Source organism: Vigna umbellata, chromosome 4 (genome assembly GCF_029865625.1).
Source record: "Vigna umbellata cultivar VRB3 chromosome 4, Vumbellata_1.0, whole genome shotgun sequence".
NCBI classification, from domain to species: Eukaryota; Viridiplantae; Streptophyta; class Magnoliopsida; order Fabales; family Fabaceae; genus Vigna; species Vigna umbellata.
This window is the reverse complement of record NC_142168.1, coordinates 73,517,685-73,543,937: the sequence shown is the minus strand read 5'-3', so window position 1 is coordinate 73,543,937 and position 26,253 is coordinate 73,517,685. Positions and strand designations below refer to the sequence as shown.

At 31.7% G+C, this 26,253-nt stretch overlaps 2 protein-coding genes and 1 pseudogene across 4 annotated transcripts; 1 reads left to right on the top strand and 2 right to left on the bottom strand.

Annotated features, from left to right (window-relative positions):
* Positions 1-3,956, bottom strand: LOC148201224 (uncharacterized). 3 transcript variants are annotated; one of them, XM_088111683.1, is made up of 5 exons: positions 3,895-3,956; positions 2,953-3,065; positions 2,194-2,288; positions 1,798-2,060; positions 1-1,197 (listed from the first exon to the last, which is right to left on the bottom strand). In XM_088111683.1, exons 2-5 carry the CDS (start codon positions 2,980-2,982, stop codon positions 389-391), a joined length of 1,197 nt encoding a protein of 398 aa, XP_087967809.1. In that variant the 5' UTR covers positions 2,983-3,065; positions 3,895-3,956; the 3' UTR covers positions 1-388. The 3 variants fall into 3 exon arrangements, with proteins under 3 accessions (XP_087967809.1, XP_087967810.1, XP_087967811.1); XM_088111684.1 differs by lacking the exons at positions 2,953-3,065; positions 3,895-3,956 and having other exon boundaries at positions 1,798-2,074; XM_088111685.1 differs by lacking the exons at positions 2,953-3,065; positions 3,895-3,956 and having other exon boundaries at positions 1,798-2,046.
* A 5,647-nt stretch (positions 3,957-9,603) lies between these two features.
* LOC148201223 (uncharacterized) lies at positions 9,604-11,077 on the top strand (annotated as a pseudogene).
* A 3,672-nt stretch (positions 11,078-14,749) lies between these two features.
* On the bottom strand, positions 14,750-25,675 carry LOC148201222 (myosin-8-like). Its single transcript, XM_088113148.1, has 26 exons — positions 25,565-25,675; positions 24,542-24,670; positions 24,005-24,148; positions 23,758-23,910; positions 22,488-22,640; positions 22,238-22,296; positions 21,962-22,121; positions 21,570-21,719; positions 21,328-21,470; positions 21,088-21,234; positions 20,883-20,984; positions 19,941-19,998; positions 19,753-19,854; positions 19,170-19,207; positions 18,870-18,996; positions 18,592-18,762; positions 18,374-18,505; positions 18,175-18,284; positions 18,006-18,066; positions 17,610-17,787; positions 17,296-17,501; positions 16,595-16,714; positions 15,971-16,069; positions 15,596-15,748; positions 15,108-15,173; positions 14,750-14,854 (listed from the first exon to the last, which is right to left on the bottom strand). Exons 1-26 carry the CDS (start codon positions 25,673-25,675, stop codon positions 14,750-14,752), a joined length of 3,177 nt encoding a protein of 1,058 aa, XP_087969274.1.
* Positions 25,676-26,253: the final 578 nt, after the last annotated feature.

Here is a 26,253-nt window from a genome sequence, read left to right as displayed (position 1 = left end):
TTCAGAAAAACTATGCCAAGGTTCACTAAAGATGTAACAGGCAGCACAAGTGAGAGAAATCAGAAGCCATAGAAACATGCTAGACTCTGGGGTTTCCCTTACCAGGTTGTAAGAGGATGATGGATGAGTGTGACGAGTCATTTATTCATTATTCAGTTTAATTGAACCTGAAATTTTGGACATCACCTTCAATTCAATTTTGTCTTCTAGAAAACATAGCAACAAAATCAATCTCGAAAAAATTTCACCATCCTTGCTGAGTCAACACAAATAACATCCGAATAAGGATTACAAGAACAAGTTTGTATAAGTGTTGCTCAGCATCCTTGCTGAGACAGAAACAAGGGAATTCTGAATTACGAAGTTGTTCGGATGTTTGGATGATTGACTAACTCCATCTTCTCCTGTCCTCTTCTTCATCCACTGGAATATACCATTCTGGTCTCCGCTTGGTGTTGCTCAGCCTGTAATTGAGAAGGAGTTCCTCATCTTGAAGAGGCCTAGTAGCAACCAGAACAAGAGTTTTCAGTAATGGAACATGTGATCCACTAATTTTTGACCCTCCCTTGAACCAAAAGCTGCCAAATCTCCTCATATTTACCTCTGCATTTCCAAACAACAAATTTGGAACGTAGACTCTCATGTCGCTTTCAGTCAATGGAAAGTCATAGGGGCAAATCATGACATTTGGTTGCACCCCTTTTGGAGGGTGATTGGCAAAATGAGCTAAGGCTAATGGGTTTCTACGCTCAATCACTTCAGCGTTATCTCCTTTGTAGCCTTCCAAAGGCTTACTAAGTAGTTTCCAAAACCTTTCTGAACCTCTCTCAGGCTCAGCTCCTTTCACATCAGGTTTGATTTCTCCAGATTTCCAACCATTCCATAGTTCTCGGTTGTCACCTCCACAACCCCAAGGTTGACCATTGATGACATTCCCATCATATCTTGTAATCAAATAAGGGTTCAGTGCATCAACCTTCGGATACCCTGGAATATAACGGTAATAAGCTGGAGAGTAGACTATGCCCGGATAAAAGGCCACCACAGCACCAACATCTACTGTGCCATCTAAGAAAAGACCTTGGCCAGCATCCTTGTGAGGTATCTGAGAAGGTTTGACATTAACAGTGTAGCCAAGTTGATTTTTTAAATTTTGAGAAACTTCAGCTCGGCTTAATGGTATTGTCTTGGGGGCAGCTGCTCCAAAAGCAAGTGGCTACAGTGAACAAGTAAAAAGGAGAAAATATCCCAATAATATACGAAAGTATAAATGAATAACTTAAGGTAAATTATCACTAAAATAGGATATTTTTTGTACCCTTTTTTGTCTGAAGGAAGATAAACAGCATAAAACGGTTATGCAACAATTTAGAGGTCAGTGTTGAAACTTTAAATTACTTGACATGTCAGGTTCGTGAACAATAAATATGAGCATTTCTCATACAGATCAATGATATTTACATTTACATAAATTTAATTATTAGGTAGAAACAAATATCAGCTGCACACATCCATGGCTTCGCATTCATAGAGCCTACAAGAAACTGTGACCCACAAAAAAGAGAGTAACAGAGTATGCTCTGTCATGCTATGTATGGCTCTTAAAACACAAATCACATCAAGGATGCGGACATTCTGGTCAGTAAAACATGGAAATATGATGACACTTTAGTGCTGAAGTGTTAAATATATCAGTGTTAAACAGACACGTTGAACCTAGCTGTTAATTTCTTTTCCTAATGCTCACCAAGATTGCATAAGTATGCAGAAAGGAAAGGAGGTGCGGGTCAAACTCACCGAGTTCATTCTGGACTGGATTACTCCTACCCACAGCAAAACTAAGGCCACTTCGGTGAGGCACCGTGCTTTCTGGTTCATGTTCATTTACCTTCTTTTCTTTTGGAAGTAGAATTTCATCCATGAAAGTGCAAAATGTTTTAATTTGTGAGTGAACATTTTCTTGTACTTGCATTTGTTGATCAGCAAACGAGGCTTTACCAGCCATTTCAATAATCTCTTCGGCACGTGCTTCATCAGCATTCTTTCCTAGACGATTATAGCTGGATATTTAAGTCTTTGCATGAGCAAAATATGCCGATATGTTAAGAAGGAGAAGTATCACATACACAACGACTTATCTGTCATAAATCAAAGATCTAAATATCTTGAAGTCTCAAGGAATTGTACACTGACCTTAAATAAAGGAACAATCGGTTAATGTCAGCTTCAAATTGTAGTTGTCTAGGATCCCTAGAAAAAGCAGGGCGCTTTACCAGGGTTCTCACACCCTGAAAACAAATTCAGTCCGAGATTGGTTATTCATTATTGTCATAAGTTTCATATGATTGATGACACACAACAGGTAACAGCTAGCTACAGCTTTGAATAGCCCAAAACTCTGAAGAATTGTAAAACACTAAATCCCTTAAAGAAGTAGGATATCATACTTCCATCAATCATGGAGCTCCTCCTTTTGATCATTGGTTTAATCAGAATCCATATAATGTTGACATAAAAGTTATAGTAATTTAGTAAACAAATATGAAACAACACAAAATAGGAGGAAACCTACAGAAGATGAATAAAATAAAGAGTTGAACTTTCCTTCTACAGTTCTACTTTATTCTTTCTAGGGTTATGGAAAAACTCGTCATGAGCATGGGTGTATTCTTGTGTAATGGATCATTATCTACTGGCTACAAAGCAAAGAATATTATGCTCTAAATGAGTTCTAGACAGTATTGTTCTTCATGGGGTCAATTGAGAGACAAAGTCATATTATTTATTTATTTGTGTCTTTTCTCCATTTCTTGTTTTGTTTCATAAATAAACATTAATTTGCACATATTCTGCAATAATCTAAGTAAATAGTAAGAGCAACAGCTTCCTTCTAAAAGAAAGTAAATCAATCTGATACACCAAAATTATTGCGTTACAAATATAATAATATACCTCTTGAAATTTCTGGAACAAAAGAGCCATCTTTGACTGGATGAAAGAGACAGAACTACTCAGAACAAAATGTGCTTTCAATGCAACATGGAGTTTTCTAGGCTGGAAAAGTTCTGCCAAAGATAAAAAAAATGATCAACACAGGTAATGAACTTGTAACGCCAGAAGCAAATTGAATAAGCTATACAAATCACATAGTTATGAGGACAATAATAACAAAAACGAGATTGAAAAGTTTTTTTTTTCAACAAATATTAGTTGTTAATGTTTTGTTAATGAAGGACCACAACCTATCTCCCCTTTCCTTCTAACTTTACCATTACACCACCTTATAAACTTATCCATTCATCATTTCAAATTGGATAATAATATAACATTAAATTAGAGAGAAGTTTATTTTCACTTCATCTTTTTATTTTCTTCTATAAGCATTTATGAAGACCCTTACTCTTACTCTTAGAAACTCCACAAACTTCTCCACCAGCAGTAGAAGAAAATAAGAAAATAAAAATGAATCGAGCTTGTCCCCTAAACTAAAATCAAGTTATGCCCTTGACTTTAACTTCTCTAAAACTCTGATGCACAAACTGACTTAACCTAACAAAGAGAGTTCAATTTATTTCACATTATTTTTCGTTTCCTACAATAGTTTATGGAGAAATTTATGTGAAGAAGGCCCTAACCTATGAACATTACATTATTTCACGCATCCATTCGAAATTTCCAAAAACAAAATCAAACCCTTTTCTAGCCATTCATATGAGATCATATGCACAGTATACATTATTTCCACCATGAAAACACGATTTTTGAATTATCTGTCACTAAATTATTAGCTTTCGTCGCTAATTCATGTATGCATTTCAATATTAACACTGTTCGTAATCATATTAATGGTGCCACATAAAAGTGAGTTCTGATTAGAAGAAGCGAAAATCGAACCTTGGAACTGTAGTTCTCGGAGAGACGCCGCAACTGGAACTTGAAATTGAAGCCAACAAAGAAGCCAGATCATGGAGGGAGAAATAATACTGCTTTATTTAGTTGGGCTTCGTGCTTGGGCTCATGTTTCCACCCATTATTACTTCCTGCACCTAATTGTTTTAAAATACCCATTTTATCCTTTATGCTTTATTTCAATGGTGTCTCTTTCTTCTTCAGTTTTTTTTTATTATTAATTTCCTTTCTAGAGGTCCCAAAAAATCTACAAATATTTACTACTACCAAAGTGAATGGGCACTTAATCATTAAATATTCGTAAGTCTTTAATAATTAATGTTTCTAATGTAAAAGTTAAAAAGATAATCATATCTATGTTAAATTATTTTATTATAAATAATAATTATAATTTAATATAAATATTAATGATCTAAGTTATAATATAATTATATATTTGCATTTTACATAAATAAAATAAAAAATTAATCTTTTTTTTTTCAATTAAAAAAAACAACCAATGTACTAATCGAGACAAATAAACTCAAAATGCCAACTCATGATACTAAATTAGTGGTATGCTAAACCTAATCTATCTATTATCCGAATATTGTTGATAAATATTTGAATGCCAACTTGCTTAAAATGTCAATATTAACAATGAGGCATAACATAGTATTTTTATATAGAATAATTTACGTTGGTCAATCCATCAAACTTGATATCACGTGGTGTTATTGTCAAGTCTCATTAGAACAATCCTTTAAGTGGAATGGAACTATTCTAAAGATTCTACAATTTGTAAATTTTCACGAAATCAAATCATGCAAAGGATTAGATATGATATTCTATAGTGTGATATTTAGAGAACATATGTCATTTTGGTTTTATTTTCTTATTTCTGTCTTTGTCTCATTGTATTTAAGTTCAACGGATGTAACATTCTTCTATTGATTGCTTTGAGAGTTTGAAACTAAGAAATTTCGGTAATAATTTAATTTCATATGTTCAACTCTGATTATAAATTAGAAATTTAAAGAAACATGAGATCCTAATTGTTCAATTTGTTCAATTTTGATTTAGTATGATATTATAGTATGTTGTTTATTCAAGTAATGTATTTGTGAAATGTCATTTAATGTTAATTATTTAGATTTATATTGTTTTATTATATCTATGGCATATACTAAGTTAAGTTTCCATGTGAAAACTGAGGTAGACAACACGACATGACAACTATTTGTTTATATTAAATAATATTTTCAATGACATTTTTTTATGTTATTCATTAAACATTTGTTGGAATATTTAATCAAAATTACTGGAATGTATTTATTCATAGGAAAAAAAAGGGATGAAATATCAAGATATACAACAAAAAACATTACCCTCACAAATGGCCTTGGAGAATATATTCAAATTTTATATATATTATGATTCAAATTTTATATATATTATCATTGTAATTAGTCTTGACTATTTCTAAGAAAGATAATTATCAAAGGAGAAATATGTCAAAAGAAAATAAATTTGTGACAAATAAGTGACCGTTAAAAACTCATTATAAAACATACACATGATAATTAAGATTTCATATGTTCGTGAAAAATATTTCCATAGAAAATTATTTTGAAAAACTGAAAATACAAAAACAATGAATGGATTTATATAAGATTGAAAAACATAGAGGTTATAAATTAAAAAATGAGGTAAAATCAAAGAAAAAGAATTAAATTTAAAAAAAAAATCACTCGAAAGATAAAATAATTATTTTAACTTAAAAATAATTATTTAAAAGATAAAGTTTAAAACTAAATGTAGATAAAGAAAAGATAATTTATATTACAAAAATAATTAACTAGTAAAAATGCACTAAAAAACCTCTCAATTCAACACCAAACTCAATAAATCCACAAATTATACTCAATAACACTTATGAGAATAAAAAATAAAACAATTTCCCACCTGAAAAATTTTTGTGGATTTATGGTGATCGATCCATCAAGATCATAGTAGTCATTATTGTTGTCAAATGTCAACTTAGAACAAGATTTTGGTTCTTGTGTTTCGATTACAAAGATTTGACAACATATAAATTTACATGAAGACAAAGGCAAAAAAAGATACGATAGATATAGCATATGAAAATCAAATTTTCTGAAAACTTATGTCATTTTCTTTATAATATTCTGTTATATTTTTTTGTTTATGTCACTATCTTCTTCTATTTAACTTCTAATTAAAGGAGGCTATTCACCTCTGATTGCTCCCCAAGTTTGAAACTAAGAAGTTTTTATAATAATTTATTGTATTATGCATAACTAATCAACCCAAACTCCTCCTCTAACAGTCGTCTTTCATCATCATTAATGTTGCAATTAATAATAGACAAACTTTTAATTAAATTTTAAATTTTTGTTCTGATGTAAGTACAGAAAATTTCTAATATAATTTCTGTTTTTGTGATTTTCACTGACCCACTTCTTTTTTTATTTTTTTTTTAAAGTTAAACACGAGAATTGTATGTATAAATGCCCCATAAAATTACAAAATGCAAACTTTAAATATTGCATATAAATAAATTAGGTCTTGTGTTTCTTCCTTATGAAAGGAACTTACAAATAATAAAAGACTTGGTAAAATTAGCTATATTCCGTTTTCATTGTCGTAAAGAAACGTATTAGTTCGGTCACACTACGTCATTTTAGTTTCCGTTTTTAACTCCTTAATTAGAGTTAGTTAGTATTGAAAGTTCAAAATACTGATTAAAATAAATAATAATACTTCAAATTGAGATAATTAAATTACTTTTACATGTATAAATATCTATTATTATCTACAAATATGGTTAAATTAATTTTAGAATTTACATTATTTTTTAATATATTAATATTAAACTACGATTAATGAATCATAGTATATCAAGTCATAGTAACAAAAATGTGAGAAATAGACTAGTACATAATATGCTACTATGCATATAGCCTATAGGCTTAAAAATAAATTAAAAGTATTTTCATAATGTGGGAAATAATAAATTAAAAGTATTTTCATAAATTAAAAGTAATTAAAAATAAATTAAAAATAATAGACTAGTACATAATGTGGGAAATAGACACTTAAAAGTATTTTTTTAACATAAATACTATAATAGATTACCGTTAGATGAAAAAAAATCTAACTAGAAGTTTTTTCATCCAATTTTAACCTATTATTCGTGCAAGATAGGTTTTTTATAACGACATTGAAATCTATCAAGTATAGAAAGTTATATGGTGGCAATATAGTAAATAGGAGAATTTTTTTTTATATCGGTTAGACATAGAATCTATATAGAAATGACACAGTAGTAAAATTATAATAAATTACAAAACTTTCTATATCAATTGCACTCATAATCGATATAGAAAATTACTTTTTTAACCATTAGACCTAGAATCAATATAGAAAGTGACGTAATGGAAAAAATGTAATATTGGAGAACATTTTCTATACTAGTTTGTCACTATAATGGTGTATAATGTTTAATATTCATATCTTTCTTCCTTTTTGTGTTTCACGTTTGTGAAATCTTTGAGTTTTCTCTATGCTTCTTATTCTTGTTAGTTTCTTCCTATCGTTTGTGTTTCCTTCATTGTTTGTTTAGTTGCTTCATTGTGTTTCCTTTGTTGCTTTGTTGCTTCACTGCTTCTCGGAGCTTTCTCTACACTGGTTGGTTTTTGTAGTCGTGTTCTAGTGCTGTAGTTGTTCTCGCCATTCCTTCCTTCCTTCATCATTAGTGGTGTTGAAGTGTGTCGTTGGAGCTTATGGTTGCAGGGGTGTCGTGATGTGGTGGGTCACGCTTCTTCTACACGTTGAAGCTTTTGTTGTGGGATGGGTCGTGCACTCCATCCTTCCTCCGTCATTGGCGGTGCTGTAGTGTGTCGTTGTAGCTTACGATTGTAGGGTTGTCGCAGTGTGGTGGGTCACTCTTACGCGTTGAAGCTCCCATTGCATGGTGGGTTGCACTCCTTCCGTTGCGCTCAGGTTGTCCTATTGCTCGTGGTGTTTTTTGATCATGGTTTTTTGGGTTTTGCTATCATGATAGATAAATTTCGATCAATACTTACCTGTTTTACTGTTGAGTTTGTTGGTATTTACTGCTACATTACATTTTTTGCAAGGAAAATTTGATATTGTGAGATTCTCCATTTGTTGGAGTTTTATGTGTTTATGTTATTGCATTCAATTAATGTGGTTACCATTCTATGTTAGAATGAAAAAATAGTAAGGTGGTGAATTTTTAGTGGTGATCAAAATCATCAAATAAATTATAGGCAAAAGAAAAATGGACATTATTATGAGTCTTAATTAATAGGATTGTTTAGGAATGAGATATTAGTCTCTTAAATACTTTGAAGTGAGCGTATTGAACTAAATCATTGATTAATTGTTTATGCTGTGGTCTGGTAATAGGGTTGAGTTCACAAATTGGACTGCATGTTTAATTGTTTCTTAGCTTCACCTAAAAGCAAAGGTGTTGGTTTTTACCGATAACAATGGATCAGAGTTGGATAAATTTAATACACATAACAAATGAATATGAGAGTGAAATAGAACAATTTATGAATTTGCAAAGATGAATGTTCCAGACAATAATCGAATATTCTATTTTTCGTGTGTTAATTGTTTGAATGAGCGAAAACTATCAAAAATTGAAATTATTCGAAAGCATGTTTCTTTATGATGAATTCCTAAAGAATTATACAAAGTGGACATGGTCCGTAAATTAATAAACATGTCAAATATAATAGTAGTTAAAAATAAAAAAGTTAATTATTTTAGTAAATAAAAACTAATTATTGTGTCATAATGAATATTTTACGTGAGTTGATATATATATATATTATATATATATATATATATATATATATATATAATATTTATATGATATGTGTTTTTTATGGATTAAACGTGAAACTTAATAATTTATCTTACATAAAACCCTAATATTAGGAATAAAAGAACAACTAGTTTTTTTTTTTTAAAATGGATAAACATAAAAGTCTTAAAAACAAGGGTTTTATGTAGCTTTATTTTAAGTAAATTTTGCAAACTAGTAAAGAAAAATTTATCCACTAAAACTATCAATGAGATCAGAAATAAGTTTTCCTATCAGTAAAAGAGAAGTTAGAAACTAATTGAAATATCACACAAGTACATATATAACCACCAAATTTGATGATCATGGAATCCCCACATTACGTTACATACATATGAAAGAAAAGAAATCGATTAGTTCCATTACACAATTGTTTTTTGTGGTCAAACCAACTATAACTATAATTACATTCTTATGGTTTTTACCATTTGATGATGACTACACATGTGTGTGCATGCACGTAAAGCATAAGCACCTTAGAGAAGCCTCCAAAGATAAATTAAAAGATTGAATTTATGATGAAACGTGAGGAAGGTGTAAACGTGTGAAGAAGATTTGGACTCGTTAAAAGTCTAAGTCTTCCATCCCAAAACCCTAATTAACATTATATATCAAACAAAACCATTTCCTATCTCATCATTATTTTAATTACCATGCTTTCAATTACAACACCATCACTAATCATATTTCTAATCTCAAAAACCTTTCATCTTCTTCTCCTCATCATTCTAATAATAACCATGTTCATCACCCACGGTAACAATCTCATCAAATCCTTCTTTCTCATCCTTTCTATTTCCATGGCCAAATCCAAAACCTCTCTTTTTCTATGTTGTTTTGGCTCTTCCCGTGCCTTCGAATCTCTCTAATGTTTCAAACATCAAGAAGAAAAAGAGGAAGAACAAAACTACTACCACAAGTTGTTTTTCATGGCTAAGGATTCGATTCACCAAGAAATCATCTTACAAAACGGTGCCGTTTGAAGCTTCAATTCACTCTCACCATGCTCATTTTCCAAGGCCAAGTCAAAGTCAACTCTTCCTCATAAGCCTCAGTCTCCGGCAACCACCTACCCTCCGCCGTCCACTCACCCACCCGCCACACCCTATTATACCCCCACACAGGTATTTATTCTAATAATCATCTTATCAAATTTCATTTTGTTTTTCTAACATTATATCTTCCATTTTTTTACATGTTTTTCAATTTATTAAATGTGTTAACAAGTTTTTTTAAAAAAGTTGATAATTAATAACATACCATCAAGAAAATCATTTTTGTAAAACTTGATAATAAAACGAGTTTTCCTTTCTTAATTTTTTTTTTAACATTCTAACAGTGTTATACTCACACATTTAATGGATTCGTAAAATGCATACAAAATAAAAATTATACGGTGACAAAATACGTAAAAAGAATTTGAACAGTTGAACTTAAATAATAGTAATAATACTGCTAATTAGAGTAATTAAATTATGCAAGTCAAATCCTTAATAAAGAAATGTTAGTGACTGCACATTATCGATATTAAAAAATTTAATTTCCCTCCATTAAAATAAACTGGGAACTGGAGTAATAATTATTCTTTTTCAATTGTTTTCCAATTTCGATAAATTCTATGTTCTAACTCCTTATATTCTTAAACTATGTTCCAGACAAGACACGGTTTGGAAAACAACGCAGAGGACACGCGTCAACAGGGAAAGAGGTTCTCCTGCTCAGGCAAAACGGCAGGCGGGGCGGCTGCCGCCGCCGGCGGTGCGAACGCAAACGACACGTAAGAAGGCACGAAACGACGGTGTTTTTGGCATGTCGGTGGTGGTGGTGACTTTGGTGATTATGATATTTTGGGGTCGTTTATGTGCCATTCTCTGCACTTCGGTGTGGCTCTACTGCGCTCCGCGCTGGGGGAAAATCGGTGGCGTAAACGACGACGGAAACTCCAAAACGACGCCGTCCAACGAGGTTGATCTCGATTCGGAGGAGTACAAGAAGAAAGTGATAATGGAGGGTCTTCTTGGGAGAAATCACAGAGCTGGGCTTTGAAGAAGAAGAAGATTTTCGCAACGCTGTCGTTTGGACTCTGTCGCCTTCACATTTTTCTCTATCATTAATTAGTACCAAAATGAAAAGAAAAAACAATTGTAAATTCACGAAATTTCATGTAAAAAGATTTTCTTTCTAAATTCAAAATCTGGCTTCTGAAAGATCTGACATGTGATTTTATTTATTTATTTATTTTCTTTTTTTTTCTCTGATTATAGTGTAATTTTTAATTTTGAGTCGTATTTTTTTAAGATCGATATTTTCTCTATTAAACAAACTAATTCTATACTTTTTAAAAATTGTTCATATAAAAAACATTACATTTTTACATTACACGGTCTATTTTTATGAAAAGAAGTAATTATAATAATAAAGAAAATACAAAGAAGGTAAATGTAATTTAAGAAAATCTAGTGAGAAATAATTTACTTCTGTATATATGTATGTTATTTATGCCATTTTCTTATTGGAATTGAAATTTAATTTCCTTGATATGTTTTATTGTACAAGTTGTTATAAAGGTCAAGGTTTAAGTATAATTAAAGTAAATAACATAATATTTATGGTGATAGATCTAATTGAATTCTGAATTAAACGATTTAATCATTTGAATGGAATAATTTTACATTTTTTAAAATCTGAAGAATAAAATGTTTGAAAAATAAAGTAAGAATAAGATAAAATCGCGGATAAAAATGATAGAAGATCAAAATTATAATTTAGTTTATGTTATTTTGTTGTAAAAAATGGAATGTTCGTTGCCGGTTTCACGGCGGCGTTTTGTGAATGACGTGTTCTTGAAAATGTGATATAAAAATAAAGTCAAAGGTTTGGAAATGGTGTTTATTTATTTTAATATAAATAACGGTTTGTAACTATTCTTATATATTGATCTTTTCATTCCTCATCTCTATATTAATAAAAATACATTATTTATTATTGGTGTTAAAATGATTATTCGTCCTTGTTATAAGCATAATTATATTATTGATGTTTAATTAAGTTTCAAAATCCATTGTAAATTTGGAAGTTTTTAATTGAATTTTTATTAAGTTTTTATAATTTATTGAGTACTAAAAAAATTCATTTCTCAATTGAATTATTATTATTAAATTTTTGTGTTAATGCAATGATAGACTATTTCTCAATTGACTATTATCTTGTTGGGTTATCTATATATAGTTATTGTCACATAGTATTTTATAAACTAAAAAAGTTAAATTGTAAAGATTGAAATAATTTTTTAATAAAAACTCAATTGAGAGTTTTTAAATTTATTAATCACTTTAGTTAAGTCTATATATGTTTTTACAAAAACAAATTTATAACTGTAATCAATAATTATATGAAAAACTGATAGAAACACACGTGTCTACCCATATTTTATGATAATGAAAAATAAAATTTAATTTATTATTATTATTAAAATAAAAATACATTATTAAATTTATAAAAAGTATAGAATTAAAGAAGGGACAATTTTGGCCTGTCCTTTGTTCCTCACTCTCTTCTCCACATTTTTTATGTTAATTTTTTGTTTCTCAGAGTGTTAAACATGTGATTCTATTGTAATTTTTTATTGTTGTTCACAAAATGTTTTCATACCATTTTCTCATTAATGTGATTTTGAGGAATCATATGACCCAATCACTTAAATTTTCTTCTTATATAAATTTAAGACAACCTATGGATAGATATTAATTTTGACCATTAAGTCTACATTAGAATTTGATTATTAAGTCTATATCAGATTTTGATTATTATATGACCCATGGATTTGATTTTTTGATTTTGATTAAATTCTATATCATGTTTTAATACCACTAATAACTATATGAAAATTTTACTCCTAACAACTACTTTTTCAAATAACTTTTAAGGTGTATATGTATTCATGTTAAACATTACAAATAATGATATAGTTAATGTTTCAAATATCACATGAAGATTATTAATTTTTAGTACTGTGTGTATTCTTTTAAAGTTCACATCATTTGTATTGTTTCTATTCAAGATAAAAAGTTCTAATAAGAATAATTTAGAAGCAACATGTAAATATTCAAATATGTCAATTTATTCTGTTTTTCTGTTCTATTAGAAAATAATTTTAAGTCTAACTAAAATTACAAAATTGATTAGTAAGATGAGATTTACACCACTTATATAGTGTAAATCTATTTTATTTCTAATCAATATGAGATCTCTAGATTCTAACATTAATGAAAATGAAATACATTTTAAGTATATTTTTAACACATTAAATACATTTTAGCTACGTATTTTTTCAACAATGAGAAACAAATAACTTAGAGCAAGTATTGCCAATAATAACATCTTAGGGTAAAGAAAAATATAATTAAAAAAACACCCTAAATGGAATGACGACAAAAAACTTTTAGACGAAATGAGATGAGAAGCTTGCAAAGGTGGTGTGTTGGGAACAGTGGCATGCCGGTGAAGGTCATTGTTAGTACGAAACCTCGAGTGTGGACGAGAAGATGGAGAAGGACGAGAGCGATAATGGTGCCGAGAGATATTTCAAGAGAGTAGGCTTGGTGGCGTGGCGAAGAAGTTGTGAGTACTGTGGCTGGTAGTAATGGCAACCAAGAGAAAATGAAGATGAATTAGATAATATGAAAATGTTATGAACATAAAGGAGATGTGTTTAAAGGATGTTTTTGCATTGGTTTAATAGCATTTTTTCCTTATATTTATAATAATAATTCACATTTTCTCCCTATTTAACTCAATGTTTTTTTTTCTATTTATTTTGTACTCAATATGGTCTCTATATATTTTTAAAAGACTAAATATGACTAATATAATATCATTCATCCCTTTTTGTTCTTGGGATTGAACAATAAAAACGTAAAGCGTGGGTGATTTAAACTATGTTAACATTGATTAACGGAAAGAATCACATTGAGTCATTTTAAAACATATGGCATCACATTGAAAAAAAAAAAAAAAGAAAAACTTTGAATCATTATACTATAAAAAAACCTGAACTTATCAATGGGAAAAAAATTCATTGTAAGCACAAAATTTCTTCAATCAAGCAAGATTACCAACAAAAAAAATCATTGATAAAATGCTAGTTGATAATTTTTATTGACGAATTAGAAATGTCAGTAAATAATCGTTGATATTTGGTTTTTTCCTTCCTCATTCTTTTCTTTTTCATTTTTTTCTTTTATTTTTTTTCTTTTTCTTCTGTCACCGACATTTGTTGTTTATCATCGTTGTTATTGTGTACACCACTTTTGGTTCTCCTCTTCTCCTCCTCTTCCTTCTCCTTTATCACTATCGTCACCACTACGATAACAATCCTCATTGCCTCCTATTCTTCTCTTCTTCTCTCCTCTTCCTATTGTTTTCCTTCCCATTTTTTCTTTCTCCTCATTCTTTTCCTTTTTTCTTCTCACTCATCTCCACTTAATATATAAGACATATTTCATCAGATTTATTAGAAAATTAAAACTCATTTTTACCAACAACAAAATTTTAAAAAATACGATTTTTAATGAAATTTCAAAAATTTAATTATTAATAGATTTTCAAAAAATTCAATTACCAACAAATTTTACTTTCACATTATCAAAACTAAAGCAAAAACTTTGAAATCATTTTACTAACAAAAGTATCTAATTAATAAAAGTTATACATGACCTATGAATCAATTGTAAGTGAAAATATTCATTAACAATTAAAATTCTAAAATTCATCAATAAATTATATTTTACTGACAGCTTTTTTTCATAAATAAAACTTGTTAATAAATACTATTTTACTGACAATTTTTTTATTATTGTGTTTTCTTATAATATTATTATTATAAATATAGAAAAGAAATGCTATTAAACCTAGATTTAATAAGAGATATCTAATGTTAATTTATACCTTCAAATGTTCATTTTCCGATGCAAATTTATTGATTGCGTCAGCAGCATTGACAAGAAAATCCGGTGTAATTTTCTTTTCCAATGAACTAATTTGTTCCTGTAAAACATAACAATAACAATATATACAATAATGTAAAATTTCAAACACGTTATTTAAATTGTACCTTAAGGTGTTCATTTTCTGAAATAAGCTTATAGATAAACTCATCGTTAACAGGAAACTCTTGTAAAGTAGTTTTCTTTTCCAACAATTTAATGCGTTCCTGTAAAGCATAAAAAATAACGATAATAATAATAATAAATAATTACAAGAATGCATAAATTTCAAATACTTGGTATTTGATTTGTACCTTAATACGTTTATTTTCTAAAGTAAGGTTATTCAACTCATCGTTAGTAACATTTGTAGGTAACTCCTTTCCAATTTTCTTCTCGAATGAATTCACCAGTTCCTGCACAGAATAAAAAATAAACATATAAAAATTTAATATCAAATACTAAGTGAGTCCGATTAAATTAACTCACTAAATAACTAATTCATGATAGACCAGATTGGATTGAGTCAGATTATCTGTTTTGACAGCTTTAGAAACACTTTATTTTGGTTGAATTAAGTGTTTGTTGGAAACTAGAGATAAAACCAATGTATAATATATAGATTGGTGCAAACCTCATCTTACAAGCCGGTTTCGTGGGGTTAAGTTAAGTTTAAAGTCGACTTCTTAACATAGTATTAGAACTATGATTAGAACATATCTTAACTATATTTATTGTCTTAATATTGTCTTTCAATACAAGATTTGCAGCAACCGGAAGGTATGAATAATGAACAGAATACCTGCACAGTTTGAGGTTGCTCAACTACTTTCATGGCAGTCTCTAGTTCCTCAGTGAGCACTGCCTTAGCTTCTTGGAACTGAAACTCCATCTCTTGCAGATCAAGCCGCAGTTTTTCAGTTTCCTGTTTCTTGGCTTCCTTGATTTCTTCGAACTGAACCTCCTTCGCTTGCAAAACATGTTTTAGGTTTTCAATTTCTTGTGTTTTGGCTTCCAATTGTACCTCCTTCTCTTGCAAAGCATGTTGTAGTTTTTCATTTTCTTGTGTCGTAGCTTCCTCAATATCATAATGAAAAGACAAAACATTTAGCATGTTGGAGATAATTAAACTCTTTCATGCTTCTACATTTTAATTTACTGTAAATAAATAAATTACCCTCATTGTCTTCTCTTCCTCTAGAAACGAAATTAAATCTTTCACTTTCTTTGCCAGATTATTTTTTGCAGCTTCAAGTGCCTTTGTTTCTTTGGCAGCCTACACTAAGTTCAAATAATTTTCATATCATCACATAGAATTATGAAAAGATTGTTTCATCACTATTATTAATGAAACCTACTTATTATCCAATCTATTTTAAATAAAAATAATAAAAATTATTCATGATAACAACAATATTTATATGAGCAACATTTCTTAACATGTAGAGAGAAGTAATTAAGATGATATAATAAAATCATAACCAAGCCATCTAATTAATAAAAACTTAAACAGTAAAAACTCAATTAAAAAATTGAGTACTTAATATACCAACAAAATTTAATTAAAAACATCTAAATTTATCATAAATTTATTAATTTATATTTCCTACAATATATATATATATTATATATATATATATATATAGTATCAGAGATGTAGAGAATTTTATGGTAACAAAGCTCACCAATTTCTTATGAAAAATGATTAATAATGCTGATTAATTTTAAAATGAAAAATACTATAGGAATTTGCTAATGCTTTAAGAATGAAGAAAACTAAACAAGAGGGAAGAGGGAACACCATTTTAAGCTTTCGAAGTTCTCTCCGAGCCATTGTTCTCTTCCTGGAACACACTACGAAAATTGTTGCTTTCTTTAACCTCTGGAAATAAGTACGAGCAATATAACCTCTATATAGACCCTATAATAAGAAGACAAAAGAAAAAGCACATTAAATTTATCATGTTTTATATATAATGCACCAAACATCATACCATGTGAATATATGGTTACTAGTGAGATAAACAATTGCCCAACACCTTCGATGCTTTAACCTCATGCTTGTTCATTATAAAATAGCATGTTACAATGATTGAAAGGGTAAGGGAAAGACTTAAATTTCAGTTGAGATTTTAGATATAAATGATTATTTTTTTTTTAATGAAGCATGACTGAAGAAATACAATACTAATGAAACCTGAACCAAACTGACATAAAACACTACTTCTAATCCAAAATGTTATTTTTTATTTAGTTTTTTCATTTTTACTCAATGTAAGACATGGATATGATAGTGTCAACTAGAAATAAAACCAATTTATAATATATAAGTGGGTGCAAACCTTACTTTAAAAGCTGGTTTTATAAGGTTGAGTTAGGCCTAAAGTTCACTTTTTAACATGGTATCACCTCACCTTACAAACCGGTTTGTGGGGTTGAGTTAGGCTTAAAGTCCACTTTTTAACAGTATTTTTCTTTTAACTAAGAAGTTCTCTATCCTACCTGTATAACAGCTGCAGCTTGTGATCGTTTTCTGAATCTAAGGTCATTTCTAGCAACCATCCCTCTCAAACAAATTTGAATACAAATAGCTGAGGCATAAATACTTTTGTAAGCTTCTCTGGAAACATGCATTAGGAAATCTTTCTGAATTTTCAAAGAAGCTGCTTCTCTCCTCATGCATTCATACTGATGTCGTGCGAGTTGTCCTACATTAAATTCAAAGCACATAAATATACAATCAACATGCAATAACATTTCACTGATTACCTAGTAAAACACTACAAATAGTCCTAAAAGCTTCACATAAATGACACCTTTCGCAACCCTTTGAAGTTCTATGGCAGACAACAGCAATGAGGTGAACTGTTTCTGACAGAGAAACGTGCGGAGTTTTCTCTGAATGACACTTGCAGATCTTCCCAGGACCTCTGCACGACATGCATCTAGTTCTGCTATTTGACTTGCTCTCAGAAACACTTTTGTCTTTCCAATCTGCAATGGGAAATAGTTCAGTCAGCAAGAGTTTTATTGTTTTTCCTTTTATGATCTTAAATGAAGCAATCACACAAGCACATAGAAGCAATGCAATAGCAGTTAACTTGTTTTATTCCGAATAACATTTTATTTCAAGTCCATGTTAAAGCAAACCAGCATGCAATGTAAATGCTACAACTGAGATGAATAAAAAATCCAGTTGAATAAATTGGCACCTGATAATCTTTAAGATTGACTCTATCTAGAAGCCTCTTGCAAGCAGTCTTCCTATTAGGGCTGAGAAAGTATGGTTATTGTTATTCAGTTTCAAATACTCCACAATCAGATTCATCTATATGACTGGAAAAGGCAAAACAAAAAATGGAAAGGTATGCATGAAAATACCATTCTTTCAGAACCTCAGGTTCCAGGATGCTAAACCTCTGAACAAATTCATCAAATTTCTTTCTAGTAGGATATCCAGCACAACTTATCCGAATTGCCTCCATTACTCCCTGTGAATGGCATCCGCAAAGTCTCAAGTCACTTGGCCACAGTACTCATGTCAGACAAGAGAACACAGCCAAAATGGCATTGAACTTACTCCACATCGAAGCTGCTGCAACACAATTTTGTTCCCGAATATCCCTGGCTTCAGAAGATGATTTGGCTTTACACAACGAATGTAGTGTGGCTCGGTAGCATTTAGTGTTTCAAGCAAAGATTGCAGTTGTAGCTTTGTAATACGTGCATTAAGCATAATGCAGATGAATACAAGGCAGAGATAATTTTCGTATATATACTTGGCAAAACAAAACAGACCTTAAACTGAGTGGCAACTGAAGAGAACTTTTTCGATTTTGTAGCATCCTCAGGTAAAGGTGGAAACAACCCTGAAACAAAGGAGCACTTGGAGGCATTGAGTATGTCAGCATGCTCTGGAATAGCGTAGTCTTTATTTTTATCAAGGAAAAGATCAGTTTGATAAGTGACCTGGAATTGAAAACCATCATATATTAAGCCTTTTTTCTTCGTGAATGAAATGAAAATAATAGTTAGCCCTTGAGAAAACTATGTAGACAAAAATGTACTTCACTTACATCACCAGCATAATGCTTAATGGTGAAGTCAGTGCGAGAGAACTTTGGCTTGTTGAAGCGTTTGTTGTCTTTGAAGGTTTGATACAGCTTTTCAGCAAATGTTTCGTGCGTTGATCTTGGAAACATACTACAAAGAATAAGCAGGACAACCTCACAATCTCAAAGGTCATGCATATGCAGATGCCATTGCATATCTATATAGAAGTATATTTAATGCAAAAGTGAATAATATTAACCAATCCGTATCTAATTGAATAACCACAGTCAAGTGTTTGAGCCACTCAGTATTGAAATACATACCAGGCCTCATCCAGGAGAGAAATAATGCCAACTGGTTTCTGCAGTTACAAGTGTACATCAATTAGAAATGTAAAATACAAAAGAAACAAGTATATCTCAGTAAAGTTCAAATACATACTCTTTTCAGAAAAGAAAATGTTAAAGCCTAACAATTAGAAATGCCCTTTTACTCGTTTTTCCTCTTCTGATACACCTTAAACCCTGTTCTCTTAAAGGTTATTTCTCTGACTTGTTCCTAACATAAGCAGTTATATGTACTAGCAAGCCATCTATGAACCATTCTCATCATTTTGTCCAAAAATCGATGGCAGTAACATCAATAGAACAATCACTATTCGCTAATCATGACATGTTGACTTACTGGGGAATTTAATTTGAATGGATGTTTCAAAAAAGGCATCATGAAAACTCATCAGGTCAACCACACTCACATTATCACGAGCAGGATTAATTTAGTCCAAATGGGAGTGGAAACCATGGTAGAATCATACATATAAATGAAAATACATCTGATGCAAGACTGAGATGAGAAAATGATAGAAGTTTCCCACAATGGCAAAATTGATGGAAGTGTGAACTGCACCTTCTCTATGAGATCAATAACATCTTGATTATCCACGAACTCAATATAACTCCAATCAATCTCTTCCTTTTTATATTCCTCTTGCTCCATTTTGAAGATATGCTGCAAATGAAGTGTTCATTGAGTCAACAGAAATTGTTCAACAGATGATGAGTACCAACAAGATGGACAAACTAAGGGAATCAAACCTGGTTGAAATGTTGCTGTAATTTCTCATTTGCCAAATTGATACAGAATTGCTCAAAGCTGTGTCCCACCAATTAGACATTACAAAGGAGAGTTTGAAAAGTTAGTACCATAGGAAAAAGGGTCAATTCCAAAAAATGACACTATTTTTCTTTTATGTTTTTCGTTGTTTTCTATTAAGTAAGGATGTTTATAATATAGGACAATCTTACTAAAATAAATTATATATAAGCAAACTCAACTCAAGTAATGTGGAAGAGAAGATCAAGTTACAAACATATCTAGCAAGGAACTATCAGGAGTCATGTTATAGGAATAATAAAATCGTCCACCATCGTTAAGAGCTACATTATACACTCAATCATCTACTAGTCATCTTCCAAAAATTTTCAACTATACCCTCTTTCTAAGTTTCCAGCCATCAACAACCAATGCAATTATTTCTACTCCCAAAATTCTAACACAACTACCTCAACATTTTTAACCATTTATGTTATGCTTGAATCAGACAAACAAAATACTCTGGCATGTGAAGAAGACAGATCCATAACCAATAGATTCTCTCTTCGTAGAGAGCGTTAGGGTAAACTTAAATGTGATAGATTTAGTTAGGTTGTTTATTTGTTTAAGACTTTTGTCAGTTTTAGAGTGTAAGAGTCAGTAGATTAATGCAGTGGCTTTTAGACAATAATAAGGAATAAATGGTGTCCTAATGGTAGAGTTTATAGCTTTGTAGGTGAAAAGCCAATATGTAAGTCTATAAATTGTAAGTGTCTTATTGACACATAGTGTGGAAAAACATCAAAAGCATATTCACAAATATCTAAGCGAGTGTTATTTTCTAACATAGAGTAGAGTTAATAAATGCATTGCGCATAAGTTCCTATAGTAAATAAATAAACTTCATGTCAACATCTAGAAAAAAAGGGGTACTGGCTAAGCACCTGTTGGTTTTGAAACTCTCAAATCCATATATATCTAGAACTCCAATCAAACTATTTGACTTTGGATCTTGCCCAATAGTGTCGTTTATCTTGCACATAATCCTGGACAACACATGTTTGCACCAATAGAATCAGGGAAACTCATGTACATTAAAATGAGCTTTTATAAGGATATGTAAACTTTTGAGCATCATAGATATATTACCAGTCAAAAAGCCTTGAATAAATTATTTTAGCTAATGAATCTCTTCTGAGAGCTGCAGAATTTGGATCAAGTGATTTTGTTATGGTGTCGCCACGAGTCACTATAATGCTTTTGCAGAAAGACTCTTCAAGGGACTTCTCATCACACCTTCCACAAACAAACAAAAAATAACCATAGAAGTAATAGACTTGGAGATTAACTTTTAAGAGAAACAAAAAATAAATTAACGACTTCACTTACATCAAAAGCTCAGCTGCGGTTTTTAGGTGGAAATAGGATTTTTCATCCTTGGGCTGACAGGAATCAAACACCTCTTCCACTCCCTTAACAAAATCAATGTTTCCTAAATGAAGTATTGCAGCTACTACTCGAAATATAGCATCCTGAGAAGAGGGATGCCAAATATTTCTAATGAAAACAATTAATAGAAAAAAAGAAGAAACATATATACACTCTCCAATGGGGATGTTACTGAGAGGTACCTGCTCCTCAGAGCTGATCCCAACAACCTCCATAGCTCTCTTAGTTGCAAAGTACTCCTTAGAATCATCCAACCCATCCAGCTCAATGCTATTTGATTGATTAAGGTAATGGAATTTTCTTGGATCTCCCAATTTATACTTACCAGATTCCTAGACATGGGAAAACTCAAAAAAAACAATGAATCTCATAAGCTAACTTAAAAAAACTTCAAAACCCAACTTTTGAAGCTCATATGCATGTAGAGAATGCTCATGAACTTTTTGTTATGAAACCATGAATCCTGTAAGCTACTTGGATCAAGGTAGTGACGAGGGAATTGGATAATTTGAGCTTATAAAATTTAAACCTCTTTGTCATTGTTGTACCAAAACAAGGAAGAATAATAATGTACCTCTTTTGGTGCAGCACACAGCATATAAAAGCAATGATAGTTTCTCTCAGGATCAGAAACTTGACAAACACGGGATCGTTCCAGCAAATATGTTCTGATAGCAGCTCCTGAAATTCTCCCCTTTTGATCAAACTGAATCTCCACAAACTTACCAAAACGACTGAAATTATACTATGTAAGCTTAGGACAGACTTTAAATCAATTTAGGCAAAAGAGGGTGCAGAGGAAATTGAAAAGAAGAGGAAAAAAGATCTTACTGGACAACAAACTCAGTACCTAGAATTATTATTCCTAACTGTCTTTGCGTTGCCAAATGCTTCTAAAACTGGATTGGACTGCACAATTGTGCATAACATGCAAAATAAGTAATAACATCCAAAATTAAATTTCTCAAGAATGTATCACTAATCTTACAGTCACAGTACTGTGAGAGAGATTAATATATGGCTCAGTAAGCTTGGGGTTAGACAAGAAAACTAAAATGCAGAAACTTAATCAGAATACAGGGCAAGATTTAGTTTCTTACCTCGAGAACTTGTTGCTCCACAGACCGTCCTTCAGTTTCTGCTCTCCCTCCAATAAAAGCAAGATACTGCATAAGCATCTTTGTACTTTCAGTTTTTCCAGCTCCACTTTCTCCACTAACCAAAATAGATTGGTTTCTTTTTTCGTTTATCATCTTGCTGTAGATAGTTATCTTGGTTAGTGAATGCAGACACGTCTTATTCATAATTTTATATCATTTGACAATTGCCAAGAACCTTTGATACTGCTACGAAACCAGAAACGGTAAAGAAGAGATATAAAACCAGAAATACAATTTTTGTGTAGTTACTCAATGCAAGAAGGAAGAAAGTGTTATCATTCTATTACCGAGTGCAGTAGGTGATGTATTACAAAAAGATAGATCTGTTTCTTCGAATTGCTATCTCCAGGATGTTTTCCTATGATTTTTCTACTTCTCTAATGGTATCATATTTCACCTTGTGTGCTTAGTTCCACCATGCTTAACAGGATTTTTCCCGATTGCATTAATTGACTTATTATCAACTCATATGGCAGTAGATTCATCATGTAGCTGCTCCACATCATATAAAACTTTTCTAAGTCAAATGGCATGATTTGTTGCGGCTGCAGTAGAAATATATTTATCTTCAGTGGTGGATTGAGCTACCACCTCCTATTTCTTTGAATTCCATGAGAAAACACCACTACCAAATGAGAAAACATAACTTGAGGTACTCTTGGCATTGTCTAAACTTCTTATGTAGGCACTATCTATATATTCTTGAAGATCTCAAATTTCATCCTTTAAAAACCATAAGCTACAATCAGTTGTGCCTTTTAAAAACCAAATGATAACTGTTTTCTTCTCTCTCACATACCCTTAAAAATGAAGGAGTTCCGCTATCACGTTATGAAACTAGAAACAGTAAAAATAAGTTATAAAACCAGAAAAACAGTTATCATTTCATTATTGAGTCCAGTAGGCAATGTATTAAAAAAAGATAGATCACAAAAGTTTTCATTTTGGTTAATACTCAAAAGAGAGATATAAATTTCCACAAAAATAAGGACCTAGACTCCTCAAAAAACAACGATTATCACTGATTTCAACTTAACAAAAAAGAAGTTGTTGCGATGGATGCAAAAACCAAAAACAAAAACTATCAAATGGTATACGCTCCATAACACGGACTTATTTGTTTCTTAATTATCTAGACCTGTTATCTTCTTTAAAGCACAGAAACAGGTTAAAGCCACCAACCAAAGCACAGAAAACTGAGAGCAGCAACGAGGTACCTATATGCAGAACTTGCAATAGCAAAAGGGTGCGGGCTCTGCTCACCAAAGGCCGCACATTTATACTTTTCCATGGTACTAGTTCCAGTGAAATGAGGTAACTTTTGAAAAGGGTTTACAGCTATCAATATACTTCCCGTGTATGTCTGCAAACGACACCATAAAAAGTAGTTAAAGCTTCATTGCAGTGAGTGTCAGAGCAATAGAAAGCACATCCGGAATATCGATTCAACATCTTACATAAATCTCATTTATGGAATATCGAATTTGCAAATTCTGAAGAAGTCCTGGTTCATGCAGATATGCCAGTCTTGTCATATCTTCCACACCAGCAGGTGGGAATTCTGGATCTTTGGGATACATGTTAGCGGATTTTCTCACAACCTGCAATGGAAATGCAGATGGTGTTGAGTGCTTTCGACAGTTTAATAATCTCATTGTGTAGGTGAATTGGTTTAACTCTGAAGTACAATGGAAAACTCTTGCAAACAAACTTCTTGACAAGATTTTAGATAAACTACACAATTCCTTGCTAAAGAAGTATCTATGATATGAATATCAGATGCACAGAGAAGGTTCAAACCCTATCACATACTGTGATATTCCTTTTCACCAATATAATAATGCATCACACACCCACAATAGCCTCAAAAAGTACAAAGCATTGGAGAAACGAACTACATATACCAGACAGAAAATTTTGTTTGCAGGTTTGTGTGTGTGCATGTGTGCTACAGACGCATATATACGGATTTACCATACATTCAGGAGACTCACCCTCGTGTCCGATTCAAAGAGGATCGTGACCTCGTCTTTGTTAGATTCCTGGATTTCTCCATCTATCCAAGCTAACTCAGTGTCCTCTACCCAAACATGGGACCCCACTACAAAATTGACTTGATCAGCCTGTGCATTCAAAAGAATCATCAGTGCCTTTATCATTTGTGAACATGCAAACCAATTGGTGAGAATTTGCTCCCACATAACAAGTAAAGGTCAATCATATAAATGAAGCCAACGTTGCCATTGTTACATGACAACATAGTAAATGCCACCTAGTTAAGCACCCTTTAAACTTCAAAAAGACATTGCATCCTTAACATAAGTAAAAAAACAAAACGGCACTTCTGCATGATATTTGTTAAGACGCAAAGTAAAACAAATGACTGTAAAACAACAGACTGTCTAACTAAAGGCCTGGAAAGGAAAAGTAACACAATGTGATATGGAAAGTGTAAAAGAATTATTACCATTGCCAACAAAATGTTATGTGCCCAAATGAATCCGAGGATCAGCTGCTCAAACCTTGGATTGCATCACCAGAATCTACCAAGCAATGTGGAGAAATGACTTGAGAATATTGAATCTCTAAGGAGCAAGGACTAAATTATCTTGCTGAGCTATCCGTCTGTCTATCTAACTCTAACTTAAAGAAACTTGCTAGTAATATACATATATATATAAGTTGGCCTTTTCTTGGTATGAAGATTGGAAGATTCAAATGGGAGTCACCCCGGGAAAGTGGCGTTGCAGAAGAGGCTTCACAATCACGTGGCTTTTCACAAGAAGATGATCCAACCTATGCTAACCCCTCCTCTGCAACTATCTCCCTCTATTCTCTTCTCTTGCTTCTGTCTCACTTTTTTCCTTCTATGTCTCAAGCCAATTGTCTGGTGCGTGTCTTCCCCAACAACGCAAACAAGTTATAGCATGACACATGAAATGTGATCACAAACAACAACTATGTGTGTAGGTATATCTCCAACAACTATGTATCCTAATCTTATGTAACTGGCACACCATGAAATCCAACTTCGCTGTCCTTATTCTTCTCACAAAAATGCCATATACACTTCCAACTAAAATAGAAAATCTCTGAATCCCTCGTTGTTTCTTCACACCTTGATTCATTGTTCGCACATGAATCTCACACATACACGTATGCACTATGTCATCATGCGATCCCCTTTCTTGAATCCAGATACACCATGTCTTCCAAATTCTTGGTGCATGTGGAGACAGTTTTGACGTGATCAATCTCAGAAAGTGTCCTCAATCTTTCTTCTCCCTTGATCCTTTTTTTTCCACACCATGCATCATCATCCGCAAATGATGATCCTATGAAAAATCCAAAGAAAAATTAAGAAATAACACAAAAATCTACACGCCTTTTCTTGAATCATAGCCTCTAGCATCCACCCTCATCGTCGTTGAAGTACTCATCGGTGCAACATCACCAGTGTGGTAGTTTTTCAACCATTGAATTGAATCTGAATATCTGATAGAAAATTTGTTTTTGGCAGAATTCAATGGCTTAGAAAATGTCACTTACTTGTTGCATTGGTGCAACGGTGGCATGTTAACTTTTTTCCTTAACAGATATGAATCATACCAATGTTTGTTTACCCTTATTCGAGGAAAGCCGGAGATCTAACTAGCTTCTCTACGTGGTTAAATCTACCTCATTTTCTATTTTTGATCTAATTTTT

What these genes read in the sequence shown, in the direction of transcription:
- LOC148201224 (XM_088111683.1), bottom strand. Translation starts at nt 2,982, where the DNA reads ATGGCTCTTTTGTTCCAGAAATTTCAAGAG. An exon ending in TGTTCCAGAAATTTCAAGAG is followed by an intron (nt 2,289 to 2,952) that starts GTATATTATTAT and finishes ATTTGTTTTCAG; the next exon opens with GGTGTGAGAACCCTGGTAAA. An exon ending in CGATTGTTCCTTTATTTAAG is followed by an intron (nt 2,061 to 2,193) that starts GTCAGTGTACAA and finishes TTAAATATCCAG; the next exon opens with CTATAATCGTCTAGGAAAGA.
- LOC148201222 (XM_088113148.1), bottom strand. Translation starts at nt 25,675, where the DNA reads ATGAATCAAGGTGTGAAGAAACAACGAGGGATTCAGAGATTTTCTATT. An exon ending in GTTAGGAATAATAATTCTAG is followed by an intron (nt 22,122 to 22,237) that starts GTACTGAGTTTG and finishes GTATAATTTCAG; the next exon opens with TCGTTTTGGTAAGTTTGTGG. An exon ending in TATTCAAGGCTTTTTGACTG is followed by an intron (nt 20,985 to 21,087) that starts GTAATATATCTA and finishes TGTGTTGTCCAG; the next exon opens with GATTATGTGCAAGATAAACG.